Below are 26,544 nucleotides of genomic sequence, written 5' to 3' on the forward strand. Positions count from 1 at the left end.
ATTTCTGTCCACTATAAAGGAGAACATCACAGCCTGATACCTGCAGGTCTGACAGCAGGTGCATCACTCCTCCTGTTTTTTTACCTGGAGACAGCAGTCGCCTCATTGTTCTGAAGCACAATACAAAACTATCCACAACACTACACACTAACTACACAAGACAACACATTAACTACACACTAAAAACACGCTAAAAGTCACAAATTGCTCACATCTCAAAACTCGCTCTTTCTTTCTCTCTCTCTCTCTCTTGCTGTTACTCCTAAAACATCCCCCTCTTCCTAAACAACCAAACGTCATGTTGCCATGTCATTTTTGCTTGGTTGACATGGTGCATTTTTCCACCAACACAAAAGGGCGGGATTTTTTTGTTTTGTTTTTTTATTTTTTGACCATGAGCAGAATCAGAATACTTTATTGATTCTGATTCTGATTCTGCTCATGGTCAAAAAATAAAAAAAACTAAACTAAACAATGAGCAGAGAGTGCTTGCTAGCGCTGTCCTTAGACAGTAAACATGAATGAAACTATTGAGGAAAAAACACGTATATATTGTTTATCATGACTCTGGTTTTACGTAGCCTATCAACACAATTTAAAAACTGGTATATATATCACCTTGTTGCTTTGTCATCTTGACAAAGTTTAGTAACGCTAGTAACGTTAGTAACGCCGTTACATGTAACGCCGTTATTCCCATCACTGGTCTTAAACGGGTGAATGCTTTTTACACATCACAGTCAACAAGAAGTCAATTCCAGCTCTACTCTTTGGCAGCAGCCCACACAAACCACATCAGATCTTCAAATAGCCTCTGAAATGGGGTACAGTGGAGCTGGTATTATCTGTTGGTTGAAATTACAATTTAGTTGAAAGCTACTGCAACTTTGACATTATACTGTTACATCTTTTTTCAGATGAGGCAAACAGACATGGAAGAGCATTTATGGCAACTACGGAGGTTTTATGGCAACTACATGTTCAAACACAACACGTTTTTCTATTGTGTTCTTTCGTATCAAATTTAAACAGAAGATGCAAGTTTACCCTTACAGTTCCAGCCAGGATACGCATCTTTTGCTTGTCTTTATCAGCCCCAGCTTTTGTTCCACTTTTGCTCTCCCTTTCCATCACTACCTCATGTCTCCCTGTAATGCTTGAATTCAGACTAATCCCTTCTTCTTAGTTTTTGCCTTTTCTTTCTCCAGTTGCAGATTCTGATCGAATGATAAAGTTCCACCAAATCACTGTGAAAGTGATGTAGTCAGTGGAGCCTGGACTACCGCCAGAGGTTTGGCAGTCATATTTAGTTCTTCAGCAGTGCTTCTTAATTCAGCCCTTTCTGACCCTTTTCCAGTTTTTGACCAGCCCAACTCTGCTGCCAAATCAACCATATCTGCTCTTTGAAACTGAGTGAAAGCATTGGAGCTAGGCCTTAAACTCAGATCAGCACATCAACAATAACTAGGAATAGAAGGAAATACCAAAAAAACCCATTCAAAAAGCAAAGCAAGACAGTCTGAACAACACAATATACACAATATCCCCCCAGCAGTGCATTCTTCCGCACCTGCAAACTCGCTGTGTTGGTGAGGAAAAACACCCAGTTCTTCAGGGTGTGCTGGAGCTAAAAGCTTCTAACCACACAGACGCACAAAAATAACTAACAGGCTTGAAAACAAAAGTCAGCAATTTGTCCTTATGAAATAATTGCTGCTACCACCTATCAGGGGGACACAATGGATGTTCCAGTCAGACAAAAGTGCAGATTCCCAGAAACGATCGTCCCCAGAGACGTGAATACTATATAACCCACACTCACACCTCACTGCAACTAACCTCTCCAACAGATGTCACTCAAATATGCAAATAAATAAATAACTCGGAGTCCCCCAAACCTGTATTACACCTGTTTTAGATATTTACTGGTTTCAAGTTGGTTTCTTTTAGGAAGTAAACTCCAGCAGGTGAAGACAGGTGGGGGAAACTGTGGCTTAACAAGCTTTGGTTCATCACATCACTTATCTTCAGCACAAAGGAACACACAGCACTAAAACCTGCGTTTCCACAGTTCGTTCTGCGCATTTTATCGATCTAATTGAGCAATTTAGGCTTGAGCAGCTCGCCGCACTCCACATAAGGACAGCAGGAGTTCGATATTGAACTATAAACCCTCTGATTGATGGACAGTTGATGGACTGACTCTACCTCCTGAGCCACATTGCAGCTACTCCAGTCAAGAGGTATTAAATTACTTCTGGTACTGTTACCTGGTGTGTTTTATGAAGTCCTATGATAAGGCTTCAACACATGGATCTGTTATTCATACGATCCCCCCGGATCATATTTCCTCATCGTAAGTGGCGTAAAAAACACCAACCAGTGAAGGCACCTGTGCTGTTTTAAACATGGCAGTGTTTTCTATTTAAACGCCCGTGAACGCTTCACCTGTCCTGTGTTTTGGGGTTCCAATAATAAATAAAGTGGCATTAGATCGCGATAAATCTGAAAGCAGTGGCATGTTCAGATTAAAAGGCAAAAGAGCTACAATGCACCACAGATGTGTTTTAGCATGTACGGCTTTTTGTGTTGTCAAATGCAATATGATAAACTGTGTTTTTAAAGTTTGCAATGACTTTAAACGGTTTTATAAGGTTGCATGGCAAAGATTTGCGATGGAGCTGATTTTGATTTCTTTCACGTGTGCCTGCAACAGCGGTGCACAGCAGCAATGAGAGACGTCTGTCGTTCTTCTTTCTGTCTTTGTCTCTAATTATGGCAGCGCTGAAGTGCACGCAGCTTTTCTTCGCCACAGCAGAGGCCCACAGTAGCCGCTGGGTGTCAGACGGATGAAGCGGGGTGGGGAGGGTGCCGACCATTTGGGAATGGCACAGAAGAACTTGGTGACCAAGAGGAGTGACGTAAATCAAAACAGACAAATAGACAGGAAGGCAGGCAGCTAGATATAACAGCAGGTAGGTAGGCATGCAGACATAACAGCAGACAGACTGACATAATAACAGACAGACAGGTTCAGAGTTAGGATAACAGCCGGTTTGAAGTTATATAAGCAAAGGCTTACAGTTTCAAAAATCTTTCAGTGGCAGTAGATGTGTACCAAGGCAGTGCAGATGGATTTTTATTTTCTCACTGTTGCATTTTCCTGCAAGCTCGTTATTTTCTGTGGTCTTTGCTGAAACGTGTAGTTTTTCCAGTTAAATAGTATATAATAGCTTACACCGTGCATTATTCAAACCTAGCAACAAAACACAGCCCGTTTGTTTATGAAGGCGGGATTTGGAGACGCTGGTTTCAATCCAGTGATGCACTGACAGCCAAGAGTTGAATAGGCAGTGTGTTTTATATTAACAATGGCTCGGTGATGTAGTGACTGATGCTGTTTAGCTTCACACTTACATGGAAGGTATGATAATCAGTGATAATTTTTCCACATGAGAGTGGTCCCGTGTTCACTCCAACCCCAGCTGCATGCACAGTGACATAAAAAGTGACAGTCTGAAGGGGCAGTTTTTCTTCTGTAAGTCAAGCTGAAAAGGGGAGGAAAGATGGACCTCGAGTGAAGGAGAAGAGAAGAAGCAGATCAAGGGGCCACTCCGAGTCAGGGCTGACTCATATGGACTGCAGGGCGGAGGGTTCACGGCTGTCTTGTGTTTGGCTGTTTTGAGGTTGCATTCTTCTCTTTCTACTGGCTCTCCAGAACCCCCACCCCACTTCACCGTCGCCACACAAACATATATACAAACATGACCTATACACACACATGCACACACTCACACAGGCTCTGGGGACAACACTGGAGGCAGGTGCCGAGAAATGGGCTGAAAAAGGCTTCCATTCGTTTTGGCGCTGAATTATTCAACCTGTGATTAATTATAATTTGGCCTCACTAAGGCAGGGACTGGGGGAATTCCTCTGTTGGTCTGGATCGCAGCTTATTGTGTTTTTCCTTCCTGTGGAGGCCGACGTCGGGGCAGAGCCAAGACCTAACAGGGGTACTAGATGCCTGCACATCTATTGCGGACCCTTACTCGCGAAGCTGTTGCATAACATGAATGGAAAGAGTGCACTCTGCAGACTGGAGCGGGGAAACGAGAATTTAACACTCATTTCAAGGAAGAGAAGACCACTGTGGTTAGAAATAGCTCGTGTTCAAGGCTGTGCAACTACACTGTTTATCTGAATGAGGATAAGCCCAACCAAAACAAAAATAGAGACAGAAAATAAAAGGAAAAGTACGTTCCTCTCTATTTAATATGGCGCGACACGAGGCACAAACAGTTTGTATCTTTGTTAGTTGTACACTTGGTTTTATTTAAGGTAAAACACACGACATGCTACTTTTATGTTGATATAATTTCAAATTACAGTTTTACAAATTTAAATTAAACGCTCAGCCCACTAATTTCATTCATTTATTTACTTTCCATCCTGTGAAAACGGGAAAACTTTTTCCTGTTTATGGTATAATGCACAGATCACCTTGTGCAGTGAGCCAGCATGATAGGTGAGCATGTTACAGGATATAAAAGATCAAAAGTACATCCTTCCTTTACGCTTGGGTAACAAACGCCACAAATGTGACTTACTTAAAGGATCTAGCAGCTAATCACAGGAGCTGTTATACTGAGCTGATCACACTCAGTGATACGGAATAACATGCTACCTCCCTACAGCTGCTTTGTAATTGGAGTCAGATATGTAAGTCCCAGAGAAAGAAGGGGGTTACCCTTGGGTCACTGAGGTGGCAGATTTGGAAAGAGTAATAATAATCCATCCCGCTTTCGCTAACAAGAAACCAGCCAAAGATTTCGCCATGAGACGGCGGCCTTGTGCGAGACGTGAAATACAGTAGAAGCTTTGATCCGACTGCAAGATGATTGCTCTCCGTGCAGAGCAGCGAGTGTGACTTGGCACAGGACGCCGCTGCTGAAGTCTCCCTTGTGATAACCAAGAACGCCCTTGATTAACTCACAGCTTCTCGAACCAAACACAAACCCTTCATTATTTATTCTTTAATTATCTGAACGACAAAAGATCTTTTGCTGCTGAGAAACCAGATTCAGTGACGCAAACCTCAGAGCTGTTTGTAACATCTGCTCTGACAAGACGGCAACAATGCTTCTCATTCGGAGTCAAATTTGTCAGAACTGTGAATAAAGAGGTGCATGAGTTAAGAACTCGGAAGATTATGAGGAAAATACAAGTAGAAATACAATCAGTAAGAAGAAAATATGCCCGGCGCTCTGCCTCTCTGTGACAGTGCGAACCAGTGATGGATGCTGTAAACACAGTTCAAGCAGTTTCAAGGTTCGGCCTCTTGTTAATTCAGCGTAGATCGATAGTTGGTGAAAAAGAGTCTTTTTTAATGACATGTTCAGATGACCTTCAACAACATCAGGGTCTGACTCATGTGATGACAAGGTTTAACAGGACAGGTAATAATGTGCTGACCGCTGTCGTGCTACCTGACCCTCGGCCAACGCGCACTCTGTGCCTCACAGAGTTCATTTCCATAACAGATCATAGAAAACAAGCTAGGTGGCAACATTTCCTCACTGACAAATCCACAGGGGCCTTATTTTATCTTATTTATTGTGCATAGCATGTCTATAAGCCCTCACTCATGCAGACCTAGAATCAGCCAGCAACCCTGAAAATGGATGTTGGTGAATGGTTGCTGGCTGTCACCGGGTCAAAGTGCTCACAAAGAGGGCGCTGATGCAAAAGCCTCCTTCTGGCTGCTTTGTTAGCTAGCAGATTGTTGCCTTTTTGCAAACACTTGTGCACAGAGGTTTTATTACCCGATGACTCGCTCCCTTTTAGTCTCCTCCTTCTGATTTATTGTCCTGAAACATGGTTGAATCTCTGGAAACATTTGTGTGTGGTGTATGTAACAATAAAGTAACCTGAACATGACTGTGCAGAAATAATGGAAAGATGCCATGGGACGCACACAAATACGAAGCACGACTCACAACATACCAGTGCAAGCAGTGTTTACTGCACTGAGCCTGGTACTTTCTCTGTCTTTGTGTCAGAAAGTGCATTATAGCAAAGTTTATTTCACTGTGATCAAAGTCACAAACACAGAATGAGTTAAAAATGTCACACTATGTTCACGACCAGAGACGGGCAGTACTGTAATCCGATTACTTTTTTCAAGTAACGAGTAAAGTAAATAAACTAATAAACTAATAATTACCGTTTATTGCAAAAACGGTAATTAGATTACTGTTACTTTCCCGTAGGAACGCTGCGTTACTGCGTTACTAAAACCGTGATTTTTTTGCGAGAATGTCTCATGACAGTGACGTAAGCGACTGCGACGTTCGTGACAACAGCCGTGTGCAGATCAACAATGGATAATATATCGAGTGCGGGAGAGAGTATGAGCGTGCAGCGTTTAAAGCGTGGAAGTACTGACCTTACTTTGAGTTTGATTCCATAAAAAGTGACAAAAACATTAGCGTCCGTTGTGTGTGGGAAGAAAACTTCTTTTTACAGCGAAAAAAACCCCTAAACTTCTGAGCAAGCACCGAGTGCGCTACCACGTAATGGGAAATTCACAGAGAAACTCGTGGATTCTTCCACTGACAGCTGTGGCACACCTGCACCAGGGTAAACCTCCGCCTACCCCACTCCTGCATTACAGGTGAAAATAGAGCAACAGGACCGCTAGTCTTTGATTTTATTTATTTTCTGCTGTGTTTTACTTGCATCTATTTGAAAGACTGAGTGTAAGCACAAAAAAATATTTTATTTTATGTGCTGGAATGTGCAGAAAATAGGTTTAAATGTTAAACTAATTTCTTCCAGTCAGAGAATGTTGCATATAATTTAATTTTTGCTTGATGCATAAAGTTAAAAGGTTAAAACTAATAAAACAAGTTTTAAAAAGAGACTTTTCCATTTGATTACATTTTGTATGATGGATTATGCAGAAAAAGTAGAATTGGGCTGAAAGATCTATCGCTTTATCACCTATTCAGGTTGTAAATCGTGTTTTTAAAAAGTAACTAAGTAATTAATTACTTTTGAAAATAAGCAATCAGTAAAGTAACGGGATTGCATTTTTGTTACTGATTACTTTTTTCAAGTAACTTGACCAACACTGTTCACGACTTTAATCTAAAGATGTTCAGAGGTAGCCTGGTGCAAATAAACAAAAAGCACAAATGCTATCATGCAGACACATAGGGTAAGGGTGAAGTTTAAGTTTAGTTGCTTCTATCACAAAAAAACTGAAAATATGCAATAACTCAGTCATAGATCAGGAACACTCAGGGCACATATGACTTTTATCTAGAGTTACAGTGAAGTAGAGCTGTAAACTTTACAGTTTGCAGTGAATTTTATCACAAGACAAGAACATCAGCATTAGAGGATCAGCTTCTGCGATATCTGCACGTGGAGATAAACTGGCTTGGTGAAGTTTGATGGACAACATATCGATAAAAGTTCTGGACCACACCTTTAAATTTTCAGGTGTTCTCAGATGTCCCTTAGAAACATTTGTGAGAGTATGCTTCATTGTTCTAAAGAGAGTGGTGCTGCAATAGGTTTTCTTATTTCCACGACTGCCCTATTATTGCAAAGTGCAAGTGTTTAGCAACCATAGCAACTCAGCCACAAACTGGGAGACCACAAGGAGTTACAGTAGGGTTGCCAACTGTCCCGTTTTAGTTGGGACATCACGCATGATGAAAAAAATTGTTTCGTCCCTTATTCTACCTTAAATATTGACCGTTACCTGCAGTTTCACGTATTTACACTATGCCCAGCTGGTTGTGCATTGTGCTTCTGGCATGCCAGAGTCTCCCTTATCCCTAACCCTTTCACTGAGTGCTGAGAAGATCAGCTGAGCTCCAAACCTCCAGCGGGATTACCATCATCATGGAAACCGTACACCAGGAGCTTCACGGATGATCAGCCCCTGTAGGTGTGACGTGTAGGCGACCCAGCACACTGGACCATGTAGTGTATGCTTTAGGTAACTAAAAATTCACTGTTGTACAAATTTACTAAATTCTGTTTCCTGTCGTCTATTTTTAACTACTTCAACTACTGTGAGCTTCATGTGTGCATGAAAGTTGATATGAAATTAAATTGGAATTGAATTTATAATGGAAGATAAACTGAAGGAAAGTCAAATCCACACCTCCAACCTCCACACAAGTTCAGGTTCATTAAGTAAATTAAGTCTCATTTTTACTGCGTGCACAAGAGGCCGACATGCGTGGTGTGCCTCTGTTCCTCTGCAACTTCACGACCAGCGTGCAAAGGAGGAAATGATGGTGCTGAAGGGGCTAATCGGGCTAAACGGGTTCAGATGGAGGGGTAGATTTAACTCCGAAACATAATCCACTGAAGGAGATTGCTAGAGTTATTCTAAAAACATACTTACACCGTATTTCTATAACACCAGACGGCTATCTCTGGAGATCCAACTTGAGCGGCTCTTACCCTGGGAGGGGTGACGGGCAGTAGTAATAGACAGCTAAGCATTTCTGTTGGTTTTCTCATTATTAGACCAGAGCACAACACTGTTTGTGCCGTTATTGAAAATCAAAGCATCACATTTGTTCTTTCCATTGATGTTTAAAAAGTGGCGGTATCACCAACTGGATAGCTTCGAGTTATGAAGCTTTGAGTTTAGCGTTTTCATCATTGCCCATGTCGTGGGTTGAAAAACACCCCCTGAAGCACACCTGCATAAAGTGTCTGACATTAATAATGATCATAATTTAAAAAATGAACATCATGCTTAATTCAATATGACCCGAAACTGTGGACTAAGCCCAAAAGCTCTATGAAAAAGTGTTTACTTTGGACGTAATGGACGACCTTTCCCTCCATAGACTTCTATAAAGCGAGCAGTGTTTAAATAACTAGAGGTGACGCCCCCTGCTGGCTCCTCTTTGGGTTCACCTTTCAGAACACCTCCATCCATCTTTAACACAATCCACGTTTAAAACAAATAACCGACAGGTAAAGGTGCGAAAGCGCTAGAAGTGGGCACTGACATTTAAATTCACGGGATGAAGAAAGGAGAAAAAAAAAACCTTGCTCCACAGAGCAAAGTCCTCGCCAGCGTGCATTTCCCATCTCCCCCTCCTCTCTCCTCCTGCGGTCCGCAAACAAGAAGTGTGTGTTTCCCTTTAAGGAGCCCCCACCGTTTGCTTAACAGAGGGAGGAAGAGCAGGCCTGCGGAACAGCGGCTGAGGAGGGGAAAAAAATCCAACGGAGGACGGTTTCAAGTCCCCCCCAGTAGAAACTGTGCCTGATTTGTGGCCAATGTTGGAGATGTAAAAAAAAAAAAGAGAGAGAGAGAGAGAGAGAGAGAGGGAGGGAGAGGAGAGAGAAGGAGGAGGGAGGAGGAGGAGGGGGAGGAGAAGGGGGGAGTAAAAACACTAAAGGGGTAGCTATGGAGATGGAGCGTTTTGCTGGCTGCTTTCTTTGACAGGTGTTGAGTGGGGCAAAAGTCTTAAAACAGAAGCAGCATGTACGCCAAAGGTAAAGGAGCCGTCGTCCCTTCCGACAGCCAGGCGCGAGAAAAGTAAGTGACCGAGCCGCCGTGTGTGTGTGTGTGTGTGTGTGTGTGAGCGCGCGGAGGAGCGAGCGGCACAACTTTGTAAAGTAGCGAGGGTAATTTCACAGGAGCCGCTCTACTCTTTCCTCCCTCCTCCCCGTGACCCCCTCGGAGGTGCGCGATAAACTTTTTCCTTTGCTTGTGGCTCCAGTTTGCGTGTTTGTGTCTGAAACACGGCTGCCGTGCGCACACTTCTGTCACTCGTGGGGAGCGACACTGTTGCCGTTTCCTTACCGTCCTGATACTTTGTTGCGGCTCTCGGCATCAGAACTTCCACGCGCGTGGAGAGGAGCCTGCTCCTGCTCCTCTGGAGGGGGCAGGAGCAAGGGGCGGGATGGGCTGCCTGCTCTGCGGGGTCCCGAGGCGTGAAGCCGGGTCCACGCAGGGAAAGTTCAGTGAGCGGGGCCAAAGTTTTGCAGTCACGGGGAGCAGAGCCTGAATGTTGAACTGCTGCTTCTTGCAGGACGCCGAGGAACGTTAGGCTGAAGTCTGCGCTGTTATTGTGTGAACACATAATATTGGACAAATGATTAGAATTTTGTTTATTGCTTATTTCTGCTGTGCCTTATTATTTGTCCACATCGTCCTCCTTGCCTGTGCATCCTTCCAGGATTTGAGCTCACTACACAAAGCCAGTGTAACTTTTAAATGCCCCTGTCTCTGGTGGATGGGAGGCTGCCGCCCTCTCTCCTTTATGTCCCTGCTAAGCTGGAGCATGTCTTTCAAAGAGTTGGACCCTCTTTGCATCAAAGCACTTTAGATCAGAGCTATGTTTTATCATCATTAGCTATTTTTAAGCACTAAACAGTCTGAGGTTAGAAGAGTGTAGGGATCCCTGCTGGGATGCAATTGTAATCTAAAAACACTGTCAGGTCCTGGGAGGCTGTGCTGTTCCGCTGCACCTCATGCATCTGTAATAGAAGCCAAATTTCTTTAGAGACTCTCTTGTATTTTTTGATGCATTGCCGTGTCATATTCAATTGATTAAGCCTCCTAGAGATGTGGCTCGCTTATGTGCTTAGTGGAAGCTTCCTCGAATACGACTTTGTGCATGCCTTGTGCCACAAGCCTTTGATTTCACTCTGAATTCCCATCAGTTTATTGGAAAATTGAGCAGTTCTGTGTGTGTGTGTGTGTGTGTGTGTGTGTGTGTGTGCGCTGAGGAGTGAATCCTAAATGAAAACAGTCCCATGTGGTTTTCATGAACAGCAGGCAGGGTGACCTTTGAACCAGCATATGACGCTTTAATATTGCACATGAACCGCCAGCAGACGCCGAGGCTGCGTTTACACCTGTTTGTGTGGCTCAGCTTCATTAGTTTATTTACAATACGCTGAAAGCCATCTATCATTTGAGTTCTGTGTTCCCGTTGCTTGTTCGGGGACTGTGGATTATGCTCCGTGTGTTATTGGGAGTGAAATCAGTGCAGAGGCAGCATGTATTTCAAATGATAGTGTAGGAGGAGATTAATAATTGAACTCATAAGAAATACAAGTCTTTGGAGAGCTGGAAATGATGAATGCTGCTGCGTTAAGGCTGCTTGTGAATAACCGCATTTCTGAGTTTGTTTTTCTGCATTTATTCCCACCTTTTCTTTACGTCTCTGTGTATATTCGCGTCCTTTCGGCATGTCACAGGCTTACAGGTGTTGTCCACACATCACAGATGACGCCTGCCCTCTCTGCTCACCTGTCTTGTCACCCTAACCTGCCCTGCAGGGCCAACACATGTTTCCTTGTAAGTGTAGAGCTCGCAACAGCTGCCTCAATGCATCACTGAATTGCCTCATATTCATATTTACATATTCATACGACTCTTTACATATTCAGATATTAAACAGAGGGCATCCCGGATGGGCTCGTATCTTATTAAAGCAGGCGTGCAGTGTGGCGTCACAGCTCCAGCTCTTGCGTAGAAGATTATGGTGTGATGTGCTCAGTTAGGTAATCTATAAAGGAATAATATGACTTTACGCTCTTGGTTTTGTACAACAGCTCTAATCATAATAAAGTGTGAACGTTTCCCCACTTTTATTTTTGTGTCCTTTTGATTTTAAAGGAGCTGCACGGCTCTTAGATTTGACACACAAATCTGCAGAGGAACATCAGATCACATATTTAAGGCCAGAGAAAAATGTAATTAGTTCAAAGCATGTTTTCCTTGTGTAGCTGAGAGCAATTGGACGATTCATGACTGTGGGCAGGCCACGCAAGTTACACCAGGGGAAGAAGTTATAGAGGGACTATTTACTCATAAGTTTATATTGTGTTTTATTAAACTGCTTCCTTGTCTTGTGCCTAAAACGTTTCACGCATGTGCACGTGCATAATTTAAAATCGACAGCATGTTTTCTTCCTGTGGGGTGTCACAAATGTGGTGATGGCCAGCTGCTGGAGCTTTTCAGGGATTAACCTCACACTGGAAATAATGGAACCAAAACAATCACAAATTTTTTACACCGCTCTGTTTAGGGAGCCTAAAAAGGGCCTGTAACTGGGAGCACGCTTCAATACCGAGGTGGCAGCCTAACTTAGAAAGCAGTGCTTCATTTACCGAAGGACTTGTGAGGTTTTGTTCTTGATGAAGTGTTTAATAAAGCTGCTCTGTATTTACAGTACTGAACGCTGCAGGTATGTACAGTAGCTCTCAGGGTCACTACACAAAATGTTCCAGCATGCACTCTTAGTTTTGCTGTTAATTGTGTTGTGACATATGTACAGTGTGCTTTTTATTTCCGTCACAGCCTTGAAGCCAAGGCTCGAATCCAGCCCGTTTGCTCAGAAATGCAACATGAAACAGTCACACGAGCGTTTCTCACTTTTGTGGATTCCGCTGCACGACCAAGGCCTCACCATACAGCTGTCTTGAGATCACAGGTAGCAGGAAATGAGGGGGGGAGAGTGTTTTCTTTGCAGATCCTTGAGAAACGTTGTTGTGATGAGGCGTCTTGTAAAGCGAAAACAAGCTACTAATACTAATAAAGGTGGAGGAGGAACCGGTGCCCTCACAGCCAGAGAAATTAATTATTCTCTGCACTTTTCAGTGTTTTATTTAATTTAATTTGGACGGGAGTGACACAGAAGCTTCCGTATTAATGTCTCCTATGTAACTGGAACCTCTTTGAATTGTGCGCTGATGGAGCCAGCACATTAATTAAAGGCGCCATTCACAAAAATGTTTCACAGATCGACGCCACACCTTATTTTTATTGATTTTCTTCTTTTGTAAACTCGTGTTTGGTTTCTAAAAGAACTTGCTCCTCGCGTTTGTTTTCTAATCCTCGGTTTGTCCGTGTGGTTTCGAGTGCTGTTGGATTTATGCGGGGAAAGAGCTTCAAGAGTAAAGTTAATCAGTTTGTTTTGAACATGGGTTTCTTTACATCCTCTGCTCCTCCCCCGACTCCTCCCATGTATTTACATGCACTTTAATGGGGATCTTCAGGTCTGAATGCATGGTTTTGATTCTACACAGATGGCTCTGCCATCTGCATTTTAGCCTTTTGAAGGAAGCATAAAGAGCTGTGCGCTAACACAAGCAGAAACACTGCTCTAAAAGTAAAGAAGCCCTCGATTTACCCTCAGCACCCTTTGGCTGACTGTGCTTTCATTCAGATATGTCAACAGTCAATTAATGCCGCCTTTCGTCAGCTGCTTCTGGTGCATCCGCACAAATTTGCTAGTTTTCTCACTTGAAATAAAGAAGAGAGTATAAATATTGAAGCTACGTGCCTGAAGTTGTTAATCAGTTTGGCAACAGAGCACACAGATGAGAAGTGCGCGCCTTTTATTAGCACACGGGAAAAAGCCTCGATTGAGCAAACGAGGCTCTGTGTGTTCCTAAACATACGTCGGTTACAAAACAAAAGCTCCTTTTTGAAGTTGCATCATGTTATCGTCCTCATTACCTGCTGAGGATGGTAGTCAATCGCTCTCGTCTGCCTCTTTCACCTAAAAATGGCTTTTGTGGGTTAAAAATCCAGTTTTACTATTAAACTCTGAGAAAAGTTCCACGTGATTCTGTCAGCAGGTAACATCACAGAGCCGAGAGGGAGAGCGGAGGCTTCATGTGTGCTTGTGTTTGTCTAACAATGTGTGGATTAACCCATGGCTAAAGCCACTGCTGTTTACATGCTCGGTGACGCTGATTTGTTTTGACAAAGGAAATGCCATAACTGAGCCCAAAAAATATACACAGCCGCTGCGCAGCGGGAATAAGCTTTAGTGAAACAGCTTCACTCTATCACGGATGTCTCAAACGGGCATCCACCCTCTCATTCACCTTTAAGTGATACATCACTGCATCCACACCGGGCACAGCCGTACTGTGTTTATATGCTGGGTGTAAATGTTTCATATTTATCCCGTCGCACTTTAAAATCAGTATTTATTGTTTCTAAAAGGCATGTATGTGAAAGCAGATGCAGTTAGAGGCCCTGCCTCATCCTCCATCGCTTCCTTCCTTGGCCTGCCGCCGCTCTCGCTGCTGAATTATTGAAACAAAGACATGAGAGTTAATTTGCTAACTGTCTGTGTTTTAGCTCGCTAAACTCAGCCGAGATGCCCTTGTCTCCTGAGGCGAGCTGGGACAGCCTGGGGCTAAATGTCAGGTGTGTGTTTCCCGGGGACGTGACAGTGGGAGAGATCTCCTTGATGTGTGGACATGGAGCGAAGTCTTAGTTTGCTTGCGTGACGTTGGCGACGAGAAAGGAGGGAAGATCAGAAGCGATGTTGTAGAGGGTTTTCATTCTTCTCCTTTGGAGCTGCTTATGGTTTAAAAATTGTTATGAATCATTTTGCGTCTTAAGATAAAGAAGATGAGGACGAGACAGATGCTCTGCCAGTTGGCTTTGTGGCTCTTTTAATACAGCCTGACACACTTTACGTGACGGGCCTTGATATTTAGTCGGCAGTCAAAGCACAGGTCAGATGTTCTTCCTCCCACTCAGACTGATCTCCCATGTCTCATCGACTAATTTGCATCAGCAATTTGTTTTTTCTGTTAAATTTCCTTTGTGAACCTCTTCAGAGGGCGCATAAGCTGAGGAGAGGGCTGTTTGTGCTCGTGCTTTGTCTCGTAAGCATCTCACCTTTTATTCCTGACTGACACGTGTAACCGGAGCAGGGGTCACGGGGAAGCGTTCTCACCGGTGCTGTCCGTAGAGCAAAGAGCCGAGGCCCTGACCTTCAGTTTCCCTCTGCCACAGCTAACCCCCCTCACGCCTACTTTATCTACCTGTTCTTCCTCAAGCTCTGCTCCACCGGCTTGCAAAAATGTCTCCTCCTCAGCCGGGTTACACTTACTGGTTCTGACAGGGTAACAAAAGGTGTCCCCTGAAGCCTGGATTGAATGAGTGTTTTTAAATAATGCATTGCAGCCAGGGCAGGTGCCCATCGCTGGGGCACGGAGCCCCTCAGATCACACCAGACTCTGCCATGAAAATTTCATCGGCGCAGTGCTCATGGGAATCTGTTCGATCCTGTACAGCGTAGGTGCAGCATATAGGACCTGGCGCCTGCTGCTGGGTGTTCGCACTGCAAAGGCAGGGTTGATTTTGAACGTTACAACATGTGGCAGTCCCGTCTTCTTGTTTTGAGGAAGACCTATTTTTGTTTTCTTGCTCTGCTGCTGACGTAAAATGGAGCAGCTTCTTAGGAGGTTGTGAAAGGGTCTATTTTGACCTATGATCTTTTGCTGTGTCCCAACTCTAAACAAACAGTGAGCGAAAATAAAACTAAAGAGCAATGAAGGCACAATTTCAAGTTTAAAAACAGAAAATACAAACGTGCCAGAACATCGGTAGGATACAGGAGTCGAACCCTTTTCTTTTGTATGAAAGTCCTGTTGTTTATGCACTTTTAAACTTTTAGGTGGGAGCAGTATTAGCTGTCCCACAGAAACATCACTGAGAATGTAGTTTAATGTCGCGTGAACGTCATTTTTAGGAGACAGGGTGATAGGTTTGTAGCTTGAACCCATCCGCTGGAACGTTGAAGACAATATAATTACACTGCAAAGCAAGACACAAGTAGGCAAGCTTCTTCATGTTTCTCGTGCACGGGTGAGAACCGGACAGGCACCGTTCCTTCGCTTGACCCCAGTTGCTCTCGTCCGTTCTCCCGTACCACTGTTCTTTTATTGAGGTTACATGAATATGCATAAGTTCATTAACATATGACGTCTACATACACACAAAGAGTACCTTGCCTGTGTGTGTGTGTGTGTGTGTGTGTGTGTGTGTGTGTGTGTGTGTGTGTGTGTGTGTGTGTGTGTGTGTGGACTGCTGATCAAAGGGTCAAACATCCTTGATCAGGAAGAGGGTAGCCTCCCCCTCACCCTAGATGGTTCATCCTAGATAGCACGGTGAGGAAGTCCTGCAGTTCATCTAAACAAAGAGCACTTAGACTAGAACAGACGCAACTACGTTAATCCTACCATAAAACAATAAGACACGGTATGACCTCTCATGCTCCCAAAGTGCTGTCTAATACACACAAAGTTTGCAGACTATCAAGGATCAAAACCTCTACCAATCTACAACTAATTACAAAACTCTAAGCATATATAAGTAAATATTTCTAAGCATAAATGACAATCAACAATACAAATCTAACACAGGGTCGCTTGTTGAACCTTGCTAAACTGCAAGTACAGTTTCATTGCGATTCATTATTTAGCATACCTTCTCTCACTCTAACCAGTCACGGTAGATGGCCCCGCCTCCCTGAGCCTGGTTCTGCCGGAGGTTTCTTCCTGTTAAAAGGGAGTTTTTCCTTCCCACTGTCACCAAAGTGCTTGCTCATAGGGGATCATATAATTGTTGGGTTTTTCTCTGTATGTATTATTGTAGGGTCTACCTTACAATATAAAGCACCTTGAGGCGACTGCTGTTGTGATTTGGCACTGTATAAATCAAATTAAATTGAATTGAATTCAAATGGCATCCTCTAAATGTGCAGCTGCCAAAATGCAGATGTGAGAAAAAGGACAGGCGACATGAGTTGGCTTTGGTTAGCTGCTTCCACGTGAGTCCTTTCCCACACGACTGAGACTTTGACTGGAGGAGCGCGTCGGCCACTGCTGGTTTAAATGCTCAAATAATTAACAACATAACTCTTTCGAGCTTTACATACGTTATTGACGCCCGTGCCAAAGGAGTCATTTTGGTGTTTGATGCTCCAACTAAAGTGATCAGTGTTTCTGTAGCAGCTCGTTTTCACATTATTGCATATTTTCGTGATTAGCTCCACGTGCCAAAGCTGCAGTCGTTACTCTTGGCTAAAAACAAGAAGCTTACAAAGCTTTCTGTGTTTAAAAAATTGATTGCTGTGATTATTACCGTGCAATAAAGTGAACCGGAAGGCTGTATATGAAGAGAGGACGAGCAGGCTCTGATTCCTGAGATCCTTCAGTGTGGGCAGCAAAATGATGGAGGTTTGCAGCAAGGCCTGTTGTGCTCTGTGATTGGCTGCAAACTGGACACTGTTGAAGCTGTGGTGGAGAGGAGGCCACTGAACAAACTGTGATCCATCACAGATAACCCCGCCACCCTCCGAAACACAACAGGCAGGGGAGCTCCTTCTCCACACACTGATTCAGCTCCACTGCCCAAACATGCTTTACCCTTTATATTACAATATATCTGTGTGATAGAGAGGGAGCGTCCAGATATTATTATTATTGGATGAAAATAGTATTTCTCTTTCTCATTAGAAGTTTACATTTTTTGCTAAAAAGCACAAAAATTTCACATGAAACTAAAATAAGTACCATAGTAGTGCCGTTTCCTTCGTATCCTGTTCTAATGAAACACGGCTTAAGGTAAAGTCATAATCTGGGTCATGTTAGAGCCAACAATCCTCTGAATTGTTAAAAAATAAAAATGATTTTGCTGCACATTTTCGCAGATGACTCTTAGTTACAGGCGATGGGCATTTTCCTGAACACCGAGCTGATCACTTGCACTTCAGCAGAACAGTCGCTGCATCTGATATCAATATTAAACATTAACAACAAACAATTTGCTCCTACATGTGACTCTTTACAAACAAACACACACCGTGTTTTCGTATCTTTGTGGGGACATCTAATTGACATAATGCTAATTCACATAGCCGCTTACCCTGACCCTGACTATCAAAAATTAATGCCTAACCCTAAGCCTAACCATAACCTAATTGTAACCCTGATGCTAAAACCACATTTGAGTCTCAAAAATGCCTTCAAACTCATGGGGACTGGGATTTTGGTCCCTATAAGGGCTGTTGGTCCCCACAAGCATAGCAAACTTCTGATTCTTGGTCCCTACAAAGATATGTAAACACAGCCACACACACATACACACGACATATATGTTTTCCTTAAACTGTGTGTTTACATTAGGCGCTGATATGGGCATAAATAGGATGGTTTCAGATGTTAGAAATACCGCAGGTGATGGCATCGCGTGTCTGGCTGAAACTAGTCTGGACCAGCTGCAACACTTTAGCAGATAGTTCTCAAGACGCTGCAGTGACATCTTTAAAGACATAAAGAGTCAGATTGTTCAACTCTGTTCTGGCTCATTATTGATTCATTCAGTATCACCCAGCAACAACCCAAACATCATAACTCTCTGTCTGGTCTGGGCTTGATGCATGTGATCAGCATAAAATCTATCGCCCCCACCGTACACAAAAGCGCAGCACCTCCCCGCACAGTGCTGTAGAAGCAGGGAGAGCTGAATATAGATGACTGCATGGTGTGGCGTCTGTCCGCGCTTCTTCATCGTAGTAAAAATATTTAGTAGTGCAGTTTGCTTTTGTCCTGAAATGGTGAACCTGAGGGAAGCATGTGCGTCCATGCAGATTTATGCAGATGAATTTGTTGTCTAACCGGGAGTGGGTGCCAGTATTTGAGTTCTTTGTGATAATAATGTTGGTAAATACTGTTTACCTGAGTTTTGCGAGTCTGGCCAAGTGGCAGTAGGATGAGTGTTAATAAGGGAAGAGAAAGAAAGTAATTGGCTGGTCTCTAAAAACTGATGCTATTTATGATATAAAGTACATTTATGTTTGTAATAAGTCCTTTGCAGCCACTGAGAAATATGTTTGTTTCCTTCTCTGCTGTAACTAGTTGAGAAGATCAATACCACTTTCAAATCTGTGCATCGAAGCGGGGCTAAGACGCTTTTCTTTACTTTCTGTCAGTTTAATTCTGTTACCACAGCACATTCTCATATTAATCACAGACAGAGTTTCATTTAAGGTTGTGCAAGTGATCCCTGTGAGCTAAAAGCTCAGGTTACCGTGAGCTTTTTTTACTCTCGCCTCTGTGTGATGTCAGTGAAAGTGGATATCTTTAATGTGGTCATCTCAGGCATACAGCTATGGCTGTTTGCACAGCAGCACCACGGGAAGCCAATCAGGAGTCGGCTTAAAGGGTGAGCAGGAAAACCGGCTTGTTTCACACGGAGGATGAACCGAGCGGCTGCGTCGACGCTCCGTATCAGATAAATATTTTTTTGAACTATGAATCGTGATAATTCACTTGACTGAAATCTAAGAGCTGGAAATGTTCATAATGGGTTTAAAGTTACTACGAATAACTATCCTGTATAAAGACAGGAAGCAGGCGCAGGTAGATCACCTGGCTCTGTCCACAGAATGCAACATTTGCCTGTCAGTACCTCTAAAACTCAAATAAAAATCACATGGTTTTAATCTAATGTTCCACAAGCTAACGTAAAAAGAGGACATGGTGGTTTGTAGTAGGATAATGTGTCGTACAGACTCAGGACACAAGCTGTGAGAGTGCGAGGATGGCCGAGGAAGGGAGACCTGTGCCGGTGCCGATTTTCAAGAGCAGATCTGTAGTAACTACAGTGGAATAAAGCTGAGGAGCCATACCATGAAGATATGGAAATGGGTTGTGGTCTGTAATGAGAGTAGGGAACAGGTGGAGAAGAGCCTGGAGAGGTGGAGGTATGCTCTGGAGAGAAGAGGAATAAAAAGTAGCAGAAACAAGGCATGGTACATGTGTGCAGCAGGGAGGATGCTAGCAGAGGTAGTGAACCTGGGGTTAGCTATCCAAAGCACAAGGGAGGTGAAGAGGAGAGTGCGGGGAGGGTGGAGCAGGTGGAGACGAGTATCAGGGGTGATTTGTGAAAGAAGGACAGCAGCAAGACCGAAATCAAAGGTTTCTAGGATGGTGGCCAGACACGGCAAAGTCAGAGAGGCGAGGCGGAGGCGCTTTGGACGTGTGTGGAGGAGAAAAGGTGGATGCTGAGGGTGGATGTAGTGAAGGAGGACAGGCAGAGCATTAGTGTGACAGAGGAGGATGCTGGGATGGGAGGAGGTGGAGGCAGATGATCCGCTGTGGTGACCCCTAAAGGGAGCAGCCAAGAGAGGAAGGAGAAGAAGAATGTGTCGTACAGTTTCTTGGCGGGAAGCGATGACTTTATGAAGTCCCACCATCTTGTTGCTAGGCAACCGGACTTTTACTGGTTCTCGGATCGACACATCACACGAGCCGAATTCATTTTCTACAGCAAAAGTTAAAAAATGTGTGTTTTTATTGGTGACTGGTGGGAAACTGTGCAGTCAAAATGTGCACGACTTGTTTAAAGTCATGAACCAGCATTTTAAAAAAAAAGATTAATAGTAGAATCGAACGTTATTCTTTTTTTCCTGTGCATGAATAAATAGTTTAACTCAGTAGTTTGATCCTTTGTGATCAGGCCTCATAGATAGCAGGCTCTGGGTTGGGAGCAGCCGGCTGACTGGGGTCTTTATCCCTGTGCTGATGCTCTGGTTGCCTCCATCAGTACAAAGACATGCAGACTGTGTTAATTGGTAAATGTCACATGCAGGTGTGAGTGTGAGCTTGAACAGCTTGTCTGTCTTTTCGTACACGATTGACTGGCAGGTGTAGCCCACCTCTTTACCCGGTGATTGGCTCCTGCTCACTGAAACCCTCTAAAGGACATGTGAGTAAAGCTTTGGTGATGAATACAGGCTGAGCTGCAAAGTGTAAATATGAGGACATAAAGTCTATTGTTTAGTGTGAGAAGAATACACTATATTTTTGATATCAGCAGAAGTGTAATATTAAAGGCTTGTTTGCAGAGCCTCCTCAGCCATTTCCAGCAGCTGTGTTTCTACTCTTTTAGCTGGATGATCCTAAAAGATTTTCTTTTAATGGACCGAGCTTAGACAGCAATATTTGATTTAAGATTTGTCTCACAGGTGATTGAAAAGCTGCTAATAATTATCAGCTGTGCTTCCGTCTTAAACTAATTGCTGTTTATATTAATGAATCATTTTTGTCTCTTAAAGAGTGATTTGTGTTATCATTTCTAACACGTAGAATCCACAAGGGTGTGTTCGCGTCTGGGAGTCCTGTCTGAGGATATTCTTCATCCATGTTTTTCTCTGTGCCTCAGCAGCAGTCATCCTGAAACCTGCGCATCAAACATTCATCACCCCGTCGCTGTGTATATGATATCTGTACTGTAAAATCACGTTTATCCGAGCGCCATCTCAGATGACACGGCGATGATTTTCCGCCAGTTGTGCACAAACGTTTGACTTTTCCTTCACTTTTGAAATCCTCCTGAATGAACGCTCACTGTGATCCTCAGCGCTCACTCCTCCTCTCGTCTCTGCTCTTGTTTTTCAGGTTAGCTTTATATGTGTACGAGTATTTGCTGCATGTTGGTGCCCAGAAATCAGCACAGACCTTCCTGTCAGAGGTAAGAAGCTCTTTTAGTTTGACTTCCTGTTCAGCGAGGATGAGTGTGATTCCCCCTCTATTGTATGACTAGGAATGGAATTCACATTATGAGCTGTTATGTGTTCGAGCAGGCAGCTGAGGTCCCGACTTTAAGAAAGTGTAAAAACATGAACATGTTAGTGAGCCTAGTCCTGTGTGTGTGTGTGTGTGTGTGTCTGTTTTATAGTTGCTGAATAACAGCAGTACTTTGTAGTAGGGCTGCACGATTTTGCATAAAATGAGAATCACGATTTTTTGGCTTAGAATTGAGATCACGATTCTCTCACGATTTTCTTTTCCAGTATAAATATTTATTGCACTTATTAACTGCACATCAACTTCGTAACAGTTGAGACTGAACATAAAAACAATAAATAAACATAAAAACAACAAATGTCTCACGTTTTGTTGTTGCCGCAAAATGTTGTACTGCTTGAAATTCCGTCTCCGTGTGTATAGAGCAGGTAGTGCAACAATAGAAAAATAGTAGCGGGACGGCACTGTGTAGCGTTTGTCTAGGGTGTTGATCATTTTCCTAAATCCCTCGTTTTGCACAGTGTTGATGGGAGCCATATCTTTGGTCAGGTGATAAGTGATAGCCTCCGTAATTTCTTTGTGCCTGCGGGAGTTCGACGTGCATAGGGAAGCGCTGTAAAAGGTTCCCGTTATTGATGTTTGGGTGGTTGACCAGGACGGATTTTCTCCTGTCACTTTCTCGTCATCCCTGACGTGCTCTCCGTTGTTTTTTCCCTGCTAATTTTAGCATCACACGGCACAGCTTCTGTATCACGTGGTATAAGGCTCCGCCCTTGTCATTTGTTGAGCAGGAAGAGTGAGCGCTTGTTTTCATGCAGATTACGTCCCGGATCAAAATGCGGTACAATCGTCTTTTTTTCTTTCTTTTTTTTTTTTTTTAAATCGTTGTCATTTGGAAATGAGATCGCACATAAATATGAATCGAGATCGCGATTTTCTAACGGTTAATCGTGCAGCCCTACTTTGTAGTGTTTGTTAATGTGGGACAATGTAAACATGCTGTCAGTTGGGCTTCTTAATGTGATTAGCATCCCTTCATTATTAGTTTCAGTTTAATCAGCTGTTAAATTGGAGCAGTTTGACATGTTGTAAGCTGGTGCTGTTGCTCCTGTCCTATTCTGACATTTAACAAGTTAAACCAATCGTACCTTTAGTATTGGAAACAATTGCAAACTTAACCATTTGTTTCAGGTCTGCTAGACTTATTAGCCTTATATTATGCCCTTGAACTGTCGAGGAGGTAGGGTCTCTAATGTGTTGCATCCTCTTCCTTAATGTACATCCTTCCTGCTAATGGTCCCATGTCCAGGCCTCCTTCAGGAGAACACCTCTGCTGCTCATTGGCTTTATTCATCTCCGCTTAATACAGTCCTCAACGCAGAGAGGGCTTTAATGGCAAACAAAGGCGGGCCTGTATCATCCAACTTTAATACCGACGTGATTTATGTGTCGTTTAATCAGATGAAGTCAGGGTGGAGTCGTGTAGAGATGCTGGTGCACATGTGTGCTGCATATCTGTGATACTGACCCTCAGAGCAGGCTTCCTGCACATTAGTCCCAGCCCAAAAGAGAAATTCAATGAAGACATCCACTAACAGAGGTTTATGGTCTCCGAGGAGGCTTAAGCATCCGAAATCAGCCGATTTCCAGCTGACTGGTGACAGCCAACTGAATGCGAGCTGGTCTGTTTTGCGAATGGGCAACAAGCGCAGAGCGGTGCAGGAGAAAAGCCACGTGCACACTCGCAGCCCTGCTAACATGTTGTTGTACGCACTAGAAACGGATTTAAGCACCTGACCAAATCAGATAATTATTTGTACCTGTTTCCAGTTTCTTTTGTTATAAAAGTGTTATAGAGTTAAAAAGTTTTTTTTTTTATTATTTTGTTTGTATATGCTGTCAACTGTAGTTCTTAGAAAATCAAATGTGACCGACTGCAGGTATCAGTCGGTAATATTAGCTTTGTTTAGGTACTTTACGCTAAACATAGCATGTTTAGCGTATTTATAACACTGAACAGTGAATACAAAAATAAACAAACCGCAAAATCAGTTTTCAAAATAGCAAACATCAGTTTTTTGGAGGAAAAATGTCTGACTTGACCAGGGTGAAAAAATAAGCTGTAAAAGAACCGTCACAGTCAATATAAAATATCAAAATCCCTCATTTAAATCAATAAAAAAGTTTTATCACTCCCAGCTCTGCTGAAAATGATGAGCTTTTCAATGAAAAAACACACACGTACCCGCCTCACATCGCCTTTCCTGGAACACGGATGCATCGGTCAGATATAATCGGTCTTTTTTGCCTTTGCTTCCACCAGCGTGCAGGCAGGCAGGCAGGCAGCAGGGTGGACGGGGCTGCTGGAGGTCGGCCCGGCTGCCAACAACCAGGAGTCTGAAATATGAAGTAGAGATGGTGGAGCGGCACAGAGAGATTAAGTAGCTGAGCTGCAGCGAGCCTCGCTGATTTCAGAGCCCTTGTGGGTGAATCCTCTCCCAGAGATCGAGTGTTATTGGTGAGCCGCTGGAAAGGGGTGAAGTTCTGGGTCGCGTGCAACCCGAGGCACACAAACACGGATCCGTACACACGTTTAAACGGCCTCAAACAGGAATTAAAACATCTACCCAGACAGGGATTAAAACGGCAGACACGCAGAAGAGTCCACATATCCACGAGGCACGCACGCTAAGACTGCCAAGTCAGTTTGATGCCAGTTGTCTTAAATGTAGCGCCTGCATCGGTGTGCTGCTTAAAGATTTTGAGTATTTCAAGCCCGTCTTCAGGTTTATTTAGTCTCTATATATGCTGAGAGTCAGTCACATGACCTGCGTAACATCAGTCTGTTAGAGTGATGACATCCTGTCATTTAGTCAGGCGTTTCCATCCAGCTTCCTTTACCCACAGAAGTGACGGAGAGAGCCACAGCACGTGCACAATGTTTGCATCATCATTATCAACACAAGTCTAGTGAAGCATAGCCACACTTTTAAATGCTAAAATCAGCTGCTGCTGTCTACCTTCCTAACTTTGAGCCTTAACAGTGTCTAAAATGTCTGAGTTGTTTAAAAACTAAAGTCACACCATGCAGGTGAAACTATTCACAGAGACAAACCTGTGAACCCTGATGCTGGGAAGCTGGCTACATTAATATAGGAGTCTGTGGAGACTCGCTCGCTTTTGGGGTCGGTTTTTGGCACTCCTTTTTTCAGCCTCTGAGGTTTCCACTTAAATCGGACACGTAATGACAGTAACAGTAATAATGATGTATGTGAGCAAACGCAGCAGGTTGGCCTTCCACTTTCTCGTGCCTTAATAAAAATCTAGCCACCTTTAGCCTTCGTTCTATTAGTAGACTAGCTCTAACGGTGAGTCTGTTCTCAGAGCTCAAACTATTATCAGTCAGGAGAGGGACACGTGACTTTCTCTCACTTGCCGTGAATTCTGTGGTCAATCCGCTCTCAGACGAACGTCACGCAGAATTTGTGCGAGCGAGCTGGCTCGGTGAAAGACTGTAAGTAGCCAACACAATTGACATTTGCATTCTCTGCCGGGTAACGTTGAGAAAATTTCAGGGCTGCGGTGCATTGTGAAAAATACTCGTGTCTGGCTTTTAAAAGTTCTCATTTTGCCTTGGTGGCATTGTGGGAAGTGCACTGGATTCTCTGAAAGCAAACGAAGCACAAACGAAGAAAATATCTGTGTCAATAATGAAATTTAACTAATGCCAGAAGTAAATAAAACAAAAGAAAAATCAAATATGTTACGACGAAAGAAAAAAAAAAGAGCTAATCTGTTGTGCTGTAGAGTGCGCTGTCAAAGATACACAGCATGCCTGAATTTGGTCCTGTGCTCTGCATTTGTAGCGCGTCTTTAATGCTTCTTGTATGTTGTGCAGTTTTATATTTTATTGTTCCTTCAGAGATAGAAATGTGTGATCTATTGGCCTCTGCATCTCCCAGCCTCGTGCACAGAAAAACACACATGCATGTTTCAGTAGATAAGGGACTTCTATCGTCACAGGTAGACTGAAGGCGCACGCACACCTGCTCATCTAATGAGAGCACTATCACCTGGACTCTCCTGCCTCAATTAGCCTCTGTTCCTCCTTCAGCGAGAAACACACACACACACACACACACACACACACACACACACACACACACACACACACACACAGAAAAACAGAGTCACTCAGGTTTATAGTATACACACAATACACTTCTGTCCCCAAGAGGACTTTGCCATTCTATGCTCTCCTGCACAGTGCAGCACTCAGCTCTTTAGCAGCATTAAATCAACAGGCCCACACCAACATACGGCACATCACATCATTAGGCACTGGGGAAATGTGGAGAATGGAAAACCTGAAGACTTTTATTTTATTTTATGTATATATATATATACACACACACACGTGTGTATGTGTATATATATATATATATATATATATATATATATATATATATATATATATATATATATATATATGTGTGTGTATATGTATATGTGTGTGTGTGTGTTAGCGCACAAGACAGAGCACATATAGGAAAGAAATGGAGATCTTCCAGCTGTCATGCTGTCCTCATTGACTGTGGTGAAGGATCTCTCGGGTTGTATATACGAGTCTGTGTGTGTAGAGTCGTGTTAGCAGGAGTGTGTGAAGCAGGCAGTTGGTCTGCTATCTGTCACCGGATCTTATCTCGGTGTCCAGATACAGACAGGAGCTCTGCTGGTTTGTGAGGGCAGCAGAGAGGACCGCCGCTTCAAGACAGTCGCAGTTTCTTATCCACAAACTCGGCACCGCGCTGCTCTGCAGAGCGCCATGCTTCTGATCGGCCTACTTTCCTATGCGACTGTCGCTCTGTCAGTCTAAAGTTGGGAGGACAGCTGAGCAAAATGATTACATTATGCATTAAATATGCTGCAGTGTCCAATTTTTCATTTTTCTCCTCTGTCTCCTTCAACCCTCTTTCTCCGTCCTGCTTCTTTCTAACAGATCCGATGGGAGAAGAACATCACGCTTGGAGAACCTCCTGGATTTTTACACTCATGGTGGTGGTATGTATACACTGATCTGTACTTTTCTATTTTTCTTGGCTACATACGCTTTTGTTTTTTCCAGCAGTTCACATGTATACTGTAAAGGT

The 26,544-nt window shown here is 43.4% G+C and overlaps 1 protein-coding gene across 2 annotated transcripts in view; it reads left to right on the forward strand.

The window, feature by feature from the left end:
• The first annotated feature begins 9,423 nt into the window (after positions 1–9,423).
• The window catches only part of ssbp4 (single stranded DNA binding protein 4), an 87,874-nt gene continuing 70,753 nt past the window's right edge, over positions 9,424–26,544 (forward strand). For both annotated transcript variants that reach the window (XM_086282347.1, XM_086282346.1), the window contains exons 1-3: positions 9,424–9,577; positions 21,266–21,338; positions 26,394–26,455. In XM_086282347.1, coding sequence (XP_086138473.1) covers positions 9,522–9,577; positions 21,266–21,338; positions 26,394–26,455 — 191 coding nt within the window. In that variant the 5' untranslated portion in view covers positions 9,424–9,521. The remainder of the gene's footprint in view (positions 9,578–21,265; positions 21,339–26,393; positions 26,456–26,544) is intronic.

This window comes from Aulonocara sp. 'chitande type north' Nkhata Bay, linkage group LG23 (genome assembly GCF_057382095.1).
Source record: "Aulonocara sp. 'chitande type north' Nkhata Bay isolate Kocher_YH1m ecotype deep benthic linkage group LG23, A_spYH_male_GT1.1, whole genome shotgun sequence".
Classification (NCBI taxonomy): domain Eukaryota; kingdom Metazoa; phylum Chordata; class Actinopteri; order Cichliformes; family Cichlidae; genus Aulonocara; species Aulonocara sp. 'chitande type north' Nkhata Bay.